The following is a 17,981-nucleotide window of genomic DNA, read 5'->3' on the forward strand; positions in this document are numbered from 1 at the left end:
ATTGGGAAGGCAGACATACAAATGGGAGGACTAATTTTTTTTTTTAAGATTTTATTTATTTATTTGACAGTGAGAGAGGGAACACAGCAAGGGGAGTGTGAGAGTGAGGCAGGCTTCCCCCTGAGCAGGGAGCCTGATACGGGGCTGGATCCTGGGATCATGACCAGAAAAGAAGGCAGACGCTTAACCGGCTGAGCCACCCACGCACCCCAAATGGGAGGACTGTTAAGAAAGAGATTACCCATGCCATGGAAGCAAGCAGCAGGGAGATTCACCCCCAACCCCAATACATGCATTGGCCCCACATGGGAAGCCCTACACACATATAATTGCTATAAACACTAAGGAAATGATGGCTGAGTTCTGAAAGGTAAGTCCTGGCTAGCTGGTGAGAGGGTGGAGTCTTGGAAATAGGGATGCATTTGATAGGGCCTTGAAGGTCAGGGTTAGTCTGGAATATTAACATTCTCAGGAATTGAACTTAAATGGACACATTTTCTTGAAAGACACAAGTTGCCAAAACTGACACAAGAAATAGAAAATGTGAATCACCTGATATCTGTTACAGAAATTAAATTTATGAGTAAAAACCTTCCCGTAAAGAAAACTCCAGTACAGATGGCTTTACAGGTGAATTTTACCAAATATTTGAAAATTTAAAAAAAAATTAACTTGACACAAACTTCCAGAAAATTCAGGAACAAAGATTTCCAAAACATTTATGAGGTCAGTATTACTCTGATACCAAAACCAACCATGCATTACTAAAAAGAAAATTATAGCACAATACTCCTCATGAAAATAGATGTAAAATTCTTTTGGTGGAGGGGAGCCCACCGCCCAATGTAAAATTCTTAATATCAAACCAAATCCAACAATATATACGAGGAGGATGCATCCTCCGTGCACCTTATTGCAGGAATAGAACATTGGCTTAACATTTAAAAGATTCAATGTAAATCCCAAAGATACAAATGTAGGGATCCGAAGGGGCACATGCACCCCAATGTTTATAGCAGCAATGTCCACAATAGCCAAACTATGGAAAGAGCCTAGATGTCCATCAACAGATGAATGGTTAAAGAAGATGTGGTGCATATATATATACAATGGAATATTATGCAGCCATCAAAAAATGAAATCTTGCCATTTGCAATGATGGTGGAACTAGAGGGTATTATGCTAAGCAAAATAAGTCAATCAGAGAAAGACAAATATCATATGATCTCACTGATATGAGGAATTTGAGAAACAAGACAGAGGATCATAGGGGAGGGAGGGAAAAATGAAACAAGACGAAACCAGAGAGGGAGACAAACCATTAGAGACTCTTAATCTCAGGAAACAAACAGGGTTGCTGGAGTGGTGGGGGGGTGGGAGGGATGGGGTGTCTGGGTGATGGACATTGGGGAGGGTATGTGCTATGGTGAGCGCTATGAATTGTGTAAGACTGATGAATCACAGACCTGTACCCCTGAAACAAATAATACATTATGTTAATAATAATAAAAGATTCAGTGTAATTTACCACACTAACACTTAAAACAATTATATCTTCTCTAGAGGTATAGATAAAAACATATGACAAAAATTGAACCCTTATTCATGGGAAAAACTCTCAGCAAACTAGGAACTGAAGGAACTCTTATCTGGTGAAGGGCAGTATGAAAAATACTTACAGTAACATTGTACTTAAGGGTCGGGTGCCTGGGTGGCTCAGTTGGTTAGGCGTCTGACTCTTGATTTCAGCTCAGGTCATGATCTCAGGGTTGTGAGATCAGCTACTCACTGGGCATGGAGCCTGCTTAAGATTCTCTCTTTCCCTCTCCCTCTGGCTCCCCAACCCCCTCCTTGAAAAAAAAAAAAAAAGGCGAGAGTGACCTCAGTCCTGCTAAGATTGAGAACGAGAATGTCCTCCCTCACTACTTTTATTTAACATTGTACTGGAGGTTCTAGGCAATGCAATTAGAACAGAAAAATTAGAAATATTAAAAAGGAAGAAGGAAAATCACCTTTATTCACAATCAACATGATTGTATACTTTGAAAATTCAAAGAAATCCCCTCCCCCCACCATGCTACTAGGGCTAATAATGAGTTTAGCAAGTTCACAAGATACTGTCAGGAGAGGATTCTTCCTGGGTCTCTCGTGTTTCTGCCTGTCTTACAAGGAGGGGCACTGACTGCCTTTGTTCTAGGCTGTCTTCAAGGAGATACACACTCACGTACATACACACATATATACACACATGTGTAGAGTGAATAGCATTGGATGATAGCAATAGTGTGTCTCTCCAGAGCAAAGGGTAGGTTTATTACTCAATATAATAAAGATAATGTCTCCTTTGGGGGCCAGGGTTCAGGCAAGCTTACTGCTCACCATAAAAGAATCTTGTTCCTTAAGCTTGGGTTTGCTCTTCTGCAGGACACCCCATGGCAGGTGCAGTCATCAGCGGGTCCTCCTCACTCTTCCCTGCAGTAATCAGGGCTTGGGGAATCAAAAGCTGATACTCTGATTCCTCCTACTGTTGTGAGTAATAATTCTCTGACCCAAAATTCTCATGCCTTCTGCCAGCATCCATGAAAGCTGTCTGTACGTAGGGTAAAATCTCAGAGCCTTCAAAGCTCTTGATAGATACAAGATACAAAAATCAATTGTTTCACACTAGCAAAAAAAATTCGAAAATGAAGTTAACAATACCTTTAGCAGAACATGAAAAGCATAGTATACGGATAAACTTAACAAGATGTGTGTAGGACGAAATTGTGTTCTCTGAAAGCCACAAAGACCTTGCTGAGTGAAATTAAAGACCTAAATAAATGGAAGGAGATTCCATGCTCATGGATAGGGAGATATTAAGTTTTCTCCACTCAACCATTCAAATCTTGACGGGAATGGAATACAAAAGAGTCTATCCCTTCCATGGAAGGCATCATCCCTTTCAACCGAGGGCAGTGTCCTGATGAGACTATTAGGCCCCATTACAGAGATCCCAAGAGCACCTCTGCCTCTCATCTTTCACATCTGCATCTTCTCTCTGGTCCCATGAGCTCCCTCATTTATCCAGTGAATTCCCGCTCTGTGTCCGTTACCCTATTAGTCAACTTCTAATGAACACTGTCTGGTATAAAACAAAACAAAACAAAACAAAAAACCTAAAGAGTCAGGATTTGCTGGAATACTGCTTTTGTTGATTAAAAAAGAAAAGAAAAAGATTGTCATTGAAGAACAAGAACCACCAAATCTGGACCCAAGGGAGAGGATGGTCACAAAGCCAAGTGACTGACCAAAGCCATCAGTTGGTGCTAAAAGCTCTTTCGTCATCTATAAAATGTGGTCGTCTGTGCCAGGCCCACAGTCCTCCGACTGAAGTGCAGATATGCAAGAGCTTTACAGAGAAACTCCCAGGTGGTGTGATTTGAATGGCTGAAAACACTAGAGATGAAAATGGAAGACCTCAGGCTTATCACTAGAGATTCATTTTAAAAGCCTTTTGAGGGGCGCCTGGGTGGCTCAGTCGGTTAAGCGACTGCCTTCGGCTCAGGTCATGATCCTGGAGTCCCAGGATCAAGTCCCGCATCAGGCTCCCTGCTCGGCGGGGAGCCTGCTTCTCCCTCTGGCCCTCCCCCCTCTCATGAGCTCTCTCTCTCTCTCATTCTGTCTCAAATAAATAAATAAAAAAATCTTTAAAAAATAAAATAAATAAATAAATAAATAAATAAAAATAAAAGCCTTTTGAGGGGCGCCTGGGAGGCTCAGTTGGTTAAGCATCTGCCTTCAGCTCAGGTCATGATCTTGGGTCTTGGGATTGAGCCCCATGTCATGCTCCCTGCTTGGTGGGGAGTCTGCTTCTCCCTCTTCCCCTGCCCCTCCCCGCGCTTGTGCGCTCACGCGCTCTCTCTCAAAATACTTAAAAAAAAATTTTTTTTAATTAATAAAAGCCTTTTGAAAAAGCGCAAAGAACTCCTATTTGGAAGAAGGAACATCTGGCATTACACCCTTACCCTGCACTGCAGCCACACATGAGCAAGGTGGGTGTGATCTTGTGGGATACGATGTCCCATAGGATCCTGACATCTAGAATGTGCTTTGTCAATTAGGGATCACTTTTTTCCTTCCTTTTTCACCTTCCCTGGACAGTATTCTTCACATACAATTTGCCTTAGAATTTAAAAGAAACCCCCACCCCCCCAAAAAAATCTCCCAGAGGTGATACGAAGAATGTAAAAAAGAGAATAAGCCTAGAATTTAAGAGAACATGAAATTTATTAGATGCGGACTACAAAAATAAAACCATAAAATCGGGACCCAGCAAGCCCCCACCCCAACCCCCATAAAAACATTTCATGTACACATACATGGCTAGCAAAGACTAAAAAGATGCAAATCTTCCAAAGCGACAGATGCTCAGCTGGAGAAGGTTGATGACTGGGTCAGAGGAGCCCATTCCCGGAGGGGCCCACTGTTGGTTCAGTCACAACACCAGGCCCAAACCCCAGGCTTCTGGCCCAGAGGCTGACGTCAGGGAGTCCCTGAGCATGTGACTGGCTGCAGCCGCTGGGTGGGAGGCAGACCACTTACTCTCTCTGTGCACTCTCCAGTTGCTTCACTCTCAGATCCCTCTTCTGCTCCTCCAGCACCTGGTAGAACCGATATGTGGCTAGAGTGTCCAAACAGGGACAGAGAAATGAAGATTTAGTGGGTTTGTGGGTGGGCCCTAGACATCCCCAGAGCCTGGCAGACCACCACAGAGCCCCTCGCTCAGGGATGCTGACGTTCAGTCCTCCCTTCTTTGGGATGGATTTCCAAGTCTACCTGCTCTCATGAAGCTTCACTATCCCAGCATCTGCCTGCTGGACACCTTCAGCTCTCCTATCAAATCCTGTAACCTGGCTCATGGCCTTGGCCTCATCAGGTTTTCTATCTGCCTCTATTTGCTCAGTCCATTCTCCAAAAGGTATTTCTGTGACATAAATGTTCTTGTTAACGGGTCTATTCCCAGAGGGAGAACAGTATCTGGCACGTGGCGAGACGCAATAGAAAATTGGCAAAATGAAGGTCAGATTCTCCAAAACCTTCAGAGGAGACTCTGAACTCCGCAGTGTAATGTACAGGGACCCCCACGGCCCTACCGGCCTCTCTCCCCTGCCGTACTGCTAGCCCCAAAGGGCAGTGTACCACTTCTCCTTAGTGCACAGTCCCAATGCCCTGCTCCAGGCAGCCACAGAACAGATACCCAAAGGGTGCGGTGTTCTTCACGGGCCTATCTATGGGTTCCTATTTGCAAAGGAGCTCGAGGACGTGAAGGTAGAAACAGATGTCATAGCAGGGCTGGTGCTACAGGCTGCTGAAGGCCAAAAACAAGAGAAGATCCAGGAACTGGGCGATAGAGGAGTTGACAGGGCATCTTTGAAGGAGGCCAGGATTGGGAGGTCGGGACCACTCACCTTGTTTTAGCCGGAGGGGCCTATCCGCAAAGACCATGTGGAACCAGCCAGCCTCCTTACACATGTAGGTCTTGCCTCGGGACAAGATCAACTTGTTATCCAGGAAGCGGCGACAGAGAAGCAGCTCTTCTTCAAAGGTGCACGGATCCAGGTACTAGGGAAGGCCGAAGGACAGGGCTGAGCCAAAGACGCATCAGGCAGGGCTGCCCAAGAATACCACACCTCATTTCCAGAGCTCACCACTTTCAAATTGATCCAGACGAAGAGGCCAGAGCCACGGTTGAGAAAAGGGATCCCCAATGCCTTCAACTTCTTAGTGATGTATCTGTGAGCTCTCTGCAGCCGGGAGTGGTAAGTGGGCAGGTACACTCCGTCAATCCACTCTGGACGGGTCGGGGGAAGATAGCCGTCACGGGTCTGGTGGCAGAGATCTGCAGGCTTATCAAAGGCTCCCTCCCTGGGCTTTGTACCAGCTCTTTCTATCCAAGCCAGGCTCTGTGTTATATCTGCGCTGACGGTAGCCATACCCAGCACACCTTCTCAATAGTCCAGTAGGAATGTTCTGATACAAAGAGTCGGGGTGCCCCCGAAGTGGGACAGATGCTGCTATTGCCAACTGGGCAGATACTCAGAGCCTCACACAGTGGACTTCGAGAAACCTAGATATGCTTGGGGAGGCCCTTAGCCCAGGTGTTCTTAGCACTGGCAGCACATTAGAACCACTTGGGGAGCTTTTTAAAAGTCCCGATGCCCAGGTTATACCTCCAGATCATCTAAACCAGAATCTTTGGGGATAGAGCCCATGTATCAGCATTAAGCTCCCCAGATAATTCCCATGTGTCCAAGGTGGAGAACTCGTGTCCAAAGGGCTAAGAACCTGGTTTCTGCCACATATCAGAGGGCCTGGCACCATGCACGGAGCCATCTGGTTGGATTTCTCCTATCGACCCCTTTCCCCCTGCCAAAGCTGAAAGCAAATTGTTTCTAAACCAGATTATCAAATTACATTAATTCGTATCATTATATCCCAGCTTTCAATTTAAATCCTCCAGCCTGGCATCTGCCCTGTTATAGGGAATTAAAGAAGGGGGGGCCTTATCTAAGTTTGGGCGATGGCCTTAAATAGAGGGGGTTGGGGGAGGTCTCCTCTAAAGCCAGGATTCACTTGTGACCCATGGAGGAAACTGAATGCAGGTGCCATAGATCTAGCCACACCCACTTGCCCAAATGGCAGCTCTCCTTCGGCCACCTTGGAAGATGAAGTCAAGTCCTATTCAAGGAGTCATGGCATTTTTGGGTCATCTTCGCCTAAAGCAAGCCGGGCATTGGGGAGGGAAAACTGACCTTTGCATAGAGACTGGTTTCTGTCTTTCAAGCCTTAGAGAACAATTTGCCTTTCCAGGCACAGCACGAGTTCCCGAACATGAAAGCCCATCTGTGTTTCAGGCCAGCAGCTTCGTCTTGTCTCTGCCTACTGCGCGAGCTGAGCTACAGCCTGCCTGCCTTCAAACTTCCTGTCCTGCCTCCTTTAAACCCAAGACCGTGAACAGGGTCTCAGTGGATTAGAGGTATGTCAGGGGCCCAAGCAGACCCAGGGACTCCCCCATGGCCATGAAGCCTAGCCACGATCCCAGCGCGGGATGGGACTCACTGCCTACCTCAGTCCCGCAGCAGCCGGCACAGCTTGTACTGGGTGATGCCAGAGACACTGTGGAGATAGCCAAAAGAGCTCACGGCAGAGGCCACCTCCTTGTTGTGCGTGTAAAGAACACCAAAGCGGAAGCCAGAGATGCCGTAATCCTAGAGGAAAAGAAGTAAGGGGAGGAATACCCGGTTTGCCCACCTCCTGTGGCCCCCTTTCCCTTCAAATTGAAGAATTTGAAAGGATTCCTCAATACAGGAAGGTATACAAATACAGGAAGCTGGGGCTTACCTTACTGGTGCCCCAGATCACATGGGTCCTGTTGGGGTCAGGCAAACTGGAGAGGAGACAGTACAATCAAGGTTATAAAGACATATTGAAAGGATGAAAACTTGGGGTCAATGAGGGCAAGAGAGGAAAACAGACTTGAGGTCATTCCTAGACATAAGAGCCTGTGGGGCCCAAAGTTCAAGAAACAGTTGCCCCAGTTAACAGCCAGGGAGTCAGCAAAAGGTATCCTTGGGGAACTAGATGGGACAGCTCCCGAGGGCCCACCGAATGAAGCCCAGGCCCCTCAGCCTGGCTCAGAGCCTTCCTGCAGCTGGTCCAAAGCCACCTTCTTGGCAATCAGCTCTTCACACACGTGGGCCACCCACCGTTTCTAAAATATGCTCACCTATTTCTAACTGCCCCACTTCAGATAAAGCTGTTCCTTCTGCCCGGCATGGCCTTGCCTTGCTTTGGCTGCTGGGATCGTATCTTAGGGCCACATGCTACCCTTAAGAAAGTTCTGCCCTATTTCTCTTCTTTCCCTATGCACTACTTATAAAGAAGTTCCTACCCTGACCTTCTGTGGGGCTCTATGTAGACGTGGGACAGTGCACTTTCTACCTTGCCTTCAAGTTATCTCATGTACAAAACAGCATTGCAAAAAGACACGTGGGAGGAAAGAGGATGCTTTGCTCATTTTCACACTCCCGGTGGCACTTGGCCCCAGTTCCTAGCACGTAGCCAATTAAGTTTATGGCCCATGAATACACCCAGCAAAAGCAGGAACCTCATGGCTTGCATTCCAAACTCCAGTTGAGGCCAACAAACTCACCTTTCCATGCTCAGAATGCTGTGGAATGTGATGGATTCATCAAACACAGACAGCATGTAAATCTCATCTATAATCACATGTAGGTTGTACCTGCAAGTTGGGCAAAAGAGGGAGAATATTATCTAGGTTCTCTCTCATCTCAACTCCCTTTCTTTCTTGGGCTTCTCTGGATACAGTTCAGATACTCTTACTGCTCTGGCAGCCCATCCAACCCTTCCAAGGGGCATGGTAAGGCAGAAGGGGCATACACCTTAGACCTGGCTCGGGGGTAGGAAGGAATAGGACCCAAAGACACTCAACAGAACATCTAACCCTTCGGCCGTCAAGCAGAGACCAATGCAATGGGGAGGGCTGCGTGTCCCAAAGAGTTTTATATCTGGTACAGTCAGGAGCTCCCACCCAGGGTCCAGATTGAATAGTGGCATTAAGTGGGCTAAGTGCTAATGCAGGTCATTGTGTTTTTTCTCCCAACAGCCCTCTGAAGCAGTGCTGGTATCTCCATTTTATGGATGAAGAAACCGTTTCTGAGACAAAGTTAGTTTCCTCAATTAGCAGGTGCTCGAGCTGGGATCTGAACCCAGTTCTGTCGAATTCCAGCCCACACACTTCCAGCGTTCTTCCTCTTGTCCTCATGCTCTGCCATGAATTGGTCTGGATTAGAGTTATCAAATTTGGATAAGTGTGATTCTTCTAGAAAATGGGGAGGTTAGCACCCCCTATTGAATAGGGCTATTTCAAGACTCCAGAGATAACTGATGTTAACATGTCCGTGGGAGTGGGACATAAGGGTTCTCTGGCGACACATCTTCACCCCACAAGGTCTGAGAATTTGGCTGCCTCGGTACCTCAGGCCAAGTAGTTGGGAAACGGATGCTGGGAGAAAGTGGTTACATGACAAGAAGAGGAAAAGCAAAAAAACCAGATCACAATTGTTATGTAGGTGTCTGTACCTGGGCCAAAAAAAAAAAAGGCAAAATGGCAAAAAACGTTCAGTTGAAGCATGTGGGTGCATTTTTTTTACTTCAATTTCAGTGAGTTGTACATAGCTTTGCAAAGTATACTATGCAGTAAAAATACTGGGGTAAATGACATCTGGTTCTGACTTCTAGGAACCTTGTTCAGGGACTTCGTGTAGTCTCAAGGGGTGAAACACCTATGTCTTGGCAAATTCCAGGTATTCTTTCAGTGAATCTCAGGAGTAGACATCCCCCAGAGGATTCTGAGGGTTGATTAGCACGAGACCTCTGACCTTTTTCCCCTAAAAAAAAAAAAAAAAAAACCCAAATTAAACAAAACACCCCCAAAACATCACTGAGGTGAACATAATAGGTCCCTCACGTCTACCTCAAGTTCAGCCAAAGGTCAAGTCAGGATACCCAGTTTTGGACACATCCCCCCCACCCCCGAGGCCTTTAGTTGGGGTCTCAGCAACTTAGGTAGGATCTGGAACACTCAGCTCTCTTAGCACCCACAGAGGGGGAACAAGGAGGAGCTCTGGGGGCTGCCCCCAGAGACAGGGGCTCAGGGCTCCTAGGGGGACACGCCCCTGGGACACAGCCCCTTCCAAAGGAGCCCACAACACCTTGGTGAGAACACTGTCCCGGATCTCCGGACCCAGCCCCTCTCAGGGGCAGCAGCACCCACCCCGAAGACATGGGTCCCTCCTTACTGTAAGCGTCGCCTCAAGCAGAGCTTGCTCTAGCTTGTCCACAGTGAGCTCCAACGGGCGGGGGTTCACGTCCCTGCTCTGGAGGCAAACACTCTGCCTGAGCACCGCCTACCTGGAAGCTTCTAAGCCCTGGTCCCTCGCTCCTCTACACATCGCCCAACACCTCACACCCAGGCCTGCAGTCCCACACGCCCTCCTTGCCCTAATTTCCCCATCCTCCCCCCACCGTCACTTATATGGGAGGAGAGCGAGGTCCCCTACCCCTTCCAAATGCCCTTAGGACGGTCCATTGTCTGGCGGGGGAAGGGGCCCCATTCTGACCTCACTGTCCAGGTGGATGAGAATCAGCTCAACTTTCAAATACAGGTGGGAACTAAAGACGAAGCCGCCATAGAAGGGGGTGGGGGTCAGCAAGGCCTCTGGAAGCACAGGGAGAAAACACTGTCAGTCGGGGGGGGGGGGGGGGGGGGGGCGTCTCAGTCGGAACCTGCCAGCCGTGCCCCCCCCCACAGACAAGTAGCAACACTACAGACAGAGAAGGTTAGTTTGGCAATCCCTCCTACTTGGGGCTTAATTTTTGGCCTCAGGCTCTATAAAAGTTACGTTCTTATAAACGTTATGTGGGGAAACACTAGAGAAGGGGAAGAATATTGCTAGGAATGGCTCCGAATTAAGGTTACAAACCCAAACGGGCTTGCTAGCGGGTAGAGCGCTAGTCATTCAGCAGGTCTCACCAGCTCCTGTCCAAACATTAGAAGCTGAGGTCTGTGCCAAGAGAGGGCACTCATCTCTCTGCATGGCCCAGGCTACCTGCACCTGGTGAGCTCCTGGGTTCTTTCCTTCCCCTTCCTTTGGCCTCACGGATGAGTTAACCAAGCACCTACTCCTCTGAGTGAAACTGGCCATCTGGGTAACTTCCTTCTATGCAGCGAGAGCTCATTAAGACCGGAGACTCTTGTTTGGGTGGTGTTAGGAGGGAGACTGAGAACAGATCCCTCGGCCTTATTTGATCTAGAACTAATTTGCCTTTGGGGGGTGGGCAGAGGAGGATACAGGAGTTAGGAAATCTAACTGCTCTAAGCTAATTTACCAGGGCTCTCTGTACTGATGTTGAGTCCAGAAGCCCAGCTAATAATATAATGAGTTGGCTCCAATTGTCACTCTTTCTGAGGCATACCTCCTTGAGGACTGTCCCATGTTTTCCTTCCATATTAAATGGGGACCCAAATCTGTCACTCCTGTGGAAATAGTACGAAGATGTTCTAATCAGGGTAGAAGTTCCAGCACTTTAGGGGAAAGGCCTCTGAGTCAAGATATTCTTCTTCCCTAAGGACCAGTGCCCACGAGCTGCTCTTTTCCTGAGGGAAAGCAGAGCCCACTGACTTACCACCTGGATCACACAGAACCATGGCCAGTGTGGAGAATACAGAGGAGCAGCCATTTAGAACAACTACCTGAAGATGCACAGAAGGCAGAAGTCAAAAACCAATCCCCATGTAAGAAGGTCTAGCCCCTTTGTCTCCCTCTCCCTAGGAGGGACAGGCACCAGGAACCTCCTCTTCTGTGACCCATTGGCCTTGGCTCTGCCCTGGCCCTAGGGTCTCTGCTGGTTCTAGAAAATGCAGCGAGTGCCCCAAGAATACAGTCCTCTACCAGGGTGGCAGTGAGGCTTGGAAATGGACTCACATTTTCTGGATCGAGCTGAGCAGGTACCTTGCAGTAGTAGGTCAGGAACCGGGCCACCTCTTCCCGCAGGCTATGGGTAGACCCAGAGAGACTGTGTGGTGCCCAGGCCCAGGGACCTTTCCTTATTCAAGGTGTAGCCTACGGTCGTTTCCAAAGAGCAAGGCATCCAACCTCATGTCACAGGGCTACTGGCTGACACCATCAACTCTCCAGGTGATGCAGACAATAGGTGTGAGATTTTGGACGAGAACTCAGGCCTTCTGAATACAGGGAGGTGCTATTTCTACTACACCAGGCTCCCTCCTGAGGTGGTTTCACTCTAGACATTTTCTGGAAGTTGTTACCCAGAGAAATAGGGAAGTAGCCAACCAAGAATCTGGTGCCGGGGGTCCTTCCCTCCCTGAGAATAGGTATCTGGGGGCCACGAGACTTTAGATCTAGAAATTACTTACAATGGTTGCCCTGACCAATCAGGATACTGCAGCAGGACATCCTCAATGAAGTTCATATCACTCTGACTCAACTGTTGACAAACAGAGCATGAGGACAGCCAGACCAGGGAAGACCAACCTGCCTCATCCTACTGCTAGGATGCGTATGGGTGTTTGCCCTACAACCCAGGGCCTTATGGAAGAAGAATAGGGAAACATGCCACATGCCCCTTCATGAATGGAGCCCCCAATCTCCTTGTCATAGGTTACACAAAGAGAATTCACTGAGGAGTGTTGGATGACCTCCACAACCCTACACTTGGGCCAGAGTCTCCCTTGGCAGCCTACCCACCATATACCCCTCCAGAGCACACCCCTAAACACAGCAAGCCAGGAGGTCAGAGGTGTTATTCAAGAAGCTGTTTCCCCACTCCCTTCCCTAAACTCCTAAGTCCCATTCCTGTATCTACCACATGCTAAGAAACAGCCTAGGGGGACTGGACCTGATGGTGGGTCCCAGCATGGCCCAAGACTTGGCTTACCCTTTCAGTCTTCAGATCAAGGCAGAGTTTATTCTCACTGATGCCAAGGTTAACGAAGCCCTGGAGATGGAAGGAATCGATCAGTCCACTTGCCCTGCCCTCTAGGGACCTCCTTAAACATTCCAGTAAGGACTCATCTTAGATTATTTCAAATGGAAATCTCACTGCCCCACGAGGCAGTTCACTCCATGTCTAACAGCTTCAAGTGTTAGAAAAGTTGCCATAGATTCAAAAATCGTACAGCTTGCAATTTCCCCCTTTAGAGCTACCCAGTACTTCTATCCCTGAGAGCAGGCACTGAGTTCTTACTATGTGCCAGGCCCTAGACTCAGTGCCTCATGCAGTGGACTTACTTCTCATAACTCCTGAGAAAAAGGTTCTATTATGATCCTCACTTTAAGAGAGGGAGGCTCCGAAATGTGGACTGCCCCACTAGCCACATGACCTCGGGGACGGGCAGAACGCCATCTGCCTGGCCCCAGGGCCTGCCTCATGCCCATCTCTGCTACTTCCATATCAATGTGAGGCCCCTTCGAGTTACTGGAGGAGATATGGTTCTTCAGAGTCCAGTGGAGATGCAGGACTCAGTTGGTCCCCAGAAAAAGCTGATGACCATTGACCACATATCACTTAGCTAGAAACAGAAAAGAAGGTATGATTCGGGCTGTCCTCCACCCTCTGGCTAGAGATCTGTTGTGAACGGCTCCTGCTGGGAGCCTCTCACTGGCTCCCTATCCTAACCTCACCATCCTAACACCTCACAACTCTTGTCACGTCACTCATGTTCCCCAATCTAGCCTCAGGAGCCTCATTTTCCCATCACTCCAAGCCCTTCCCACTTTAAAGCTTTCACACCTGCAGTTCCTCCTACCTGGAAGACCCCCCTCCCACCCCCTACCGCCCCTACCACATGGTTGGCTGATTCAGCCTTTAAGACACCTCAGACCACCCAATCAGGCCTCCCTTTACTTCTCTCAGGTTGTTATTATCAATGTTCCTTTCCCCAGTGCCAGACAATATTCAGCAACTAGACTCAGTGAGGGTGGGTTTGCTTAGCACTGTGACCACTGTGACCTAGTGGGCAAGAGCAGGGACTGAGGGAAAGCATGCGGAAGAGGGGGGCGGGAAGGACCCAGACACAGCTCTTAACTTTCTTGGCATTGTCACCTTGCTCCTGTGCCCATTCCCTTATCTCTAAGATGACAATAGTGTCTCCTTCATGGAATTAGGAAGAGTGAGAGAGAGCCCAGTACTTGGCACAGGACTCAGTAAATCCTAGTGATCGGGGCCCTCGAGGAGGTGTCTCTCCCCACCCCCCATCCTCACCAAGGGGTTCTTGTCCTCATGGTATTTGTCTCCTTGGTACGTCTTATAGTCCTGGAAGCTGGCCCGGTATGACACAGAGATTTCGATCCCACGGTTAGACAGGTGCTGGCTGACAAATGTCGCTTCGGGATCCTTCAGTTGGTGAACTGGCTGGTCAGGCTGCCCGGCTGATTGGGCCCCCTGCCCACCTCTGACATCCCCCCTCACATCCAGGGAAGGGTAAGACGGTTGGAGCCCCAGGCCACCCAGACTGTAGGAGATTGACCAACTGGGACATTAAGTTGCCCAGGAGGGCTTCCTGCTCCCCGGTGGCCTGATGATGCCTTTGGTCCCCCAGCACCAGATCCTGCTGCTGGTGCCTGGTGGCCAACTGCATGATATGCTTCTTGATGGTCTGCTGCAAGTGCATCATCTCCATGGGCTGGGTGCGGGTGCCCTGGCTTCTGAGGCCCTGACCCCTCATCTGACCACAGGGCAGATGGAGGGTGTCTGATTGGTGACTCATGCTCTGGGCCTTTGTCTCGGCCTCAGCAGGCTGGCTGGAACCTGCAGATAGAGAGGGAGACCATGCACTGCAGCAAAGGAGACTCTCCTCGACCCTCAGTTTCAGGTCTGATCTCCGGCTCCTCACTGCCTCCTCCTACTTCCACGCATGGGGTACAGGCCCATGTCGGTTCAGGAAGAATTACCGACTCATTCAACGGCAATGCTTAAGTGGCCCCAAGCCCAGACACTGGAGCACTGTACTTCAATGACATTAAAATGTGTCCTGAGAAAAAGCGTTAGGACCCACTTTGAGAAAAAGGGGAAACTGAACAGGTAGGCTCTGGGGGCTCCACCCTGTGCCTCAATTAGAGCAATTCCTGCTTTACAGGGTTCTAAGAAAAAGGGATTTTGAAGACAGAGAGAGAGAGAGCTGGAGAGAGAGAGAGAGAGAGCTGGAGAGAGAGAGATGGAGAGACCCAAACACCTGGACACCCAGAAAATAAAAAGCCTCAGTAAATTATTCTGCTAGAACAGAGGTTAGTAAACTACTGCCCAAGGGCCAAATCCAGCTACCTCTTTTTGTAAATAGCTTTATGGGAACGCGGTCACATTTGTTGGTTTATGTATCACCTCTGGCTGCTTCTACGTCACAATGGCAGAGTGGAACAGCTGGGACACAGACCATATGGCTCACAATGTCTGAAATATTCATCATCTGGCCTTGTATGGAAAAAGTCTGCCATCCCTTATCCTAGAACATCAGCCCTTCTTTTTATCTCTTTTTCCTAAGTTGGCCGTACCAGATATTCAAAGCTCGGTCCTTCCACTCCTCCCTTGTGTCCCTTCCTTATAAATGCCTTCAACCTGCTCACTGGGACGGCCACCTTAGACATTCATCACTAGTAACCATGGGCGCGATACATGGTTCTTGAACTTCAGACTTCACCAGCATCACCTGGAGGACTTAGGACAGGGATGGCGAGGCCTCATTGCCAGACTTTCATTCAGTAGGTGGGGGCTGGGAATTTTGGGTTCTTTTTTTTTGGGGGGGGGGGAATTTTTTAGTCTTATAGGAAGTATGATATTTGGTGTTCTTTTTTATATTAGTAAGTCATTGTGACTGAGATGGTGGAAACTGTGGTGTGTCAGGGGTCACCAAGACCACTTCCAGTTTCACTGATTCACTGGAAGCACTCAGAGGACTCAGAAGTCATATACTCAATGGTTACACTATACTCATCTTTTTAACAGCAAAAAGAGACAAAACAAAAATCAATAAAGGGGCAAAGAATGGAGGAAAGCAGCCACATGCCCTTCAGATTCCTCTCCTGGGAGAGTTATAAAGGATGTACTTAATTCCAAGAGCAAGAAATTGTGAAAATATGTGCCAAGTGATGCCCATTAGAGAATCTTGTCTGAGTCTAGAAGTGGAGGGTTATTAGGGTTTGGTCACAAAGGCACATAGTGCCTGTGTGATTGACTGCAGTTACTGATGCTCTAGACCCTCTGAAGGAAAGCAGGTGTTCCCCATAAATCACATTGTTCGCACAGACTATCTCTCTAGACAAGCTAGAGTGGTTCAGGGCCTCAAATGGGCAGAACACTCTTATCAGGACATTTCCAAGAGCACAATTCCCAGGAGCCAGTCAGGAAAATAGGCACTTTGGGGGAATGCATAAAGAGACTAATGAGATTCTTTTTTGAAGAGGTATTAAACAGATTTTACAGCTGCTTCCAGCAATTCTTGAAATATGTTATGACTTTGTAACCTAATCGTTGCTGGTCTTGTTCAGTCAGGTTTGTGTAAAGATTTTTTTTTTTCACTCATCAACGAGGTACTAGCTTTCTATTGCTGTTATCACATTGCCACAAATTAAGCAGCTTAAAACACACAAATTTATTATCTTATAGTTCTGTAGGTCAGAAGTCTATTGGACTTGGCTGGTTTTTCTGCTTTAGGTCTAAAAAAGCCAAAACCTAGGTGTCAGCAGGGCTGTATTTCCTTTGGAGGCACTAGGGGAGAATTAATTTCCAGGCTTATTCTAGTTGTTAGTAGAATTTTAGTTCCATATGGTTGTAGGACTGAGATCCCCATTTCCTTACTGACTATTGGCCAGGAGTTGTTCTTAGATTTTAGAGGCCACCAGTGTTCCCTGGCTCATGGCCCCATTTCTTCATCTTCACAGCTAGTAACAGCAGGTCCAGTCCTGATGCTTTGAATCTCTGACCTCTCCTGTCTTTTCTTCTGGCACTCCTGGGAATTTTTGGTTCTAATGAGTTCCTGAGACTCTGCTTTGAGAACTTCTAACATTCAAACCACCCTTTCCTCTGAAGAGAAGTCAAAATGATGGGTAGGACCTAAGAAACACCTTTTTAAAGCCTCAAAGAACCCAAATACTGGACGTTCTGCCCAACCTCTTCCGACCATGTTCAGTCAGCTTGTGATATTCCCAGAGCAACTAGTACTTCCCCTGAATGACACTTAATACAGTTCCTTGTTCAGGGTCTCCCCAGGGCAGCCTTCATCATGATATCGTTAGCACAGTGCCCAGCACCTAGCTAACTAGTAGGAGAGGCACAACCACGGGGATATTGCCGAGTCCATGAAGACAGGAGCCCTAACTGAGGACTTGGCTATAGAAGATGGAGCAATGACCAGATGCAGCCACAGGACAAAGTCGTACCAAGTCTTGACTTAGGGTGCCAACCTCTCATCAACACTGATACAAAGAACTTCACTCACCAGAATTAGGAACGTGCATACTGTTTAGAAAGAAATGGAACAAACATAAGCCCTCATGCCTAGGCTAACCCTGTGTTCCACAAGCAAAAGCTTTGTTGTGGCCCAAACTCCCTCCCTTAAAAGTAGGAAGGTCATTTTAATGGGGCTCTCCACCCTGCAGGTAGGTAGGTCATGCTGTCCTTCCGGATACAGACATCCCCCCAATTTAGGATGGTTCAACTTATGATTTTTTTTTAACTTTACAATGGTGCAAAAGTGATATGCATTCAGTAGACACTGTACTTGGAATTTTGCTTTTGTTTTTTTAAAGATTTTATTTATTTATTTGACAGAGAGAGACACAGCGAGAGAGGGAACACAAGCAGGGAGAGTGGGAGAGGGAGAAGCAGGCTTCCCACGGAGCAAGGAACCCGACGTTCGGGCTTTTAGGACAGGGATCGAGCAGTGGCTCAATCCCAGGACCCCAGGATCATGACCTGAGCCGAAGGCAGAAGCTTAACAACTGAGCCCCCCAGGCGCCCCTGTACTTGGAATTTTGAATTTGAATCCCTGGGCCAGGGATATGTGGGAGGATCCTGTCTCGTGATGCCGGGCACTGGTAGTGAGCTGCAACTCCCAGTCAGCCCCACAATCATGAAGGTCAACAACCATCTTACAACTATCCCGGACCCAGACACCCTTCTGTTTTTCACCTTCAGTACAGTATTCAATAATTTACAGGAGATATTCAACACTTCATTATAAAGTAGACTGTTAGAGGATTTTGCCCAGGTGTAGGTTCATGTGAGTGTTCTAAGCATATTTAAGGTAGGTTAGGCTAAACTAAGATGTTCATTAGTTTAGGTGTATTAATTAAATGCATTCTCAACTTGTAATGGGTTTATCATTACATAACCCCCTCATAAGT

General features: G+C 47.8%; 1 protein-coding gene across 1 annotated transcript; it reads right to left on the reverse strand.

Moving 5' to 3' along the window:
- Positions 1-4,547: 4,547 nt before the first annotated feature.
- Positions 4,548-14,350, reverse strand: LOC110575740 (probable inactive 1-aminocyclopropane-1-carboxylate synthase-like protein 2). The gene is given in 15 exon segments (XM_021684758.2): positions 4,548-4,660; positions 5,448-5,601; positions 5,688-5,830; positions 7,106-7,247; positions 7,381-7,426; positions 8,192-8,281; positions 9,343-9,449; positions 9,861-9,938; positions 10,182-10,279; positions 11,248-11,314; positions 11,547-11,616; positions 11,999-12,069; positions 12,520-12,579; positions 13,846-14,089; positions 14,091-14,350. Coding segments are annotated over 15 exon segments (1,713 nt in total). The 3' UTR covers positions 4,548-4,577.
- Between the last annotated feature and the right edge of the window lie 3,631 nt (positions 14,351-17,981).

The sequence above is a fragment of the Neomonachus schauinslandi genome, chromosome 11, assembly GCF_002201575.2.
Source record: "Neomonachus schauinslandi chromosome 11, ASM220157v2, whole genome shotgun sequence".
NCBI classification, from domain to species: domain Eukaryota; kingdom Metazoa; phylum Chordata; class Mammalia; order Carnivora; family Phocidae; genus Neomonachus; species Neomonachus schauinslandi.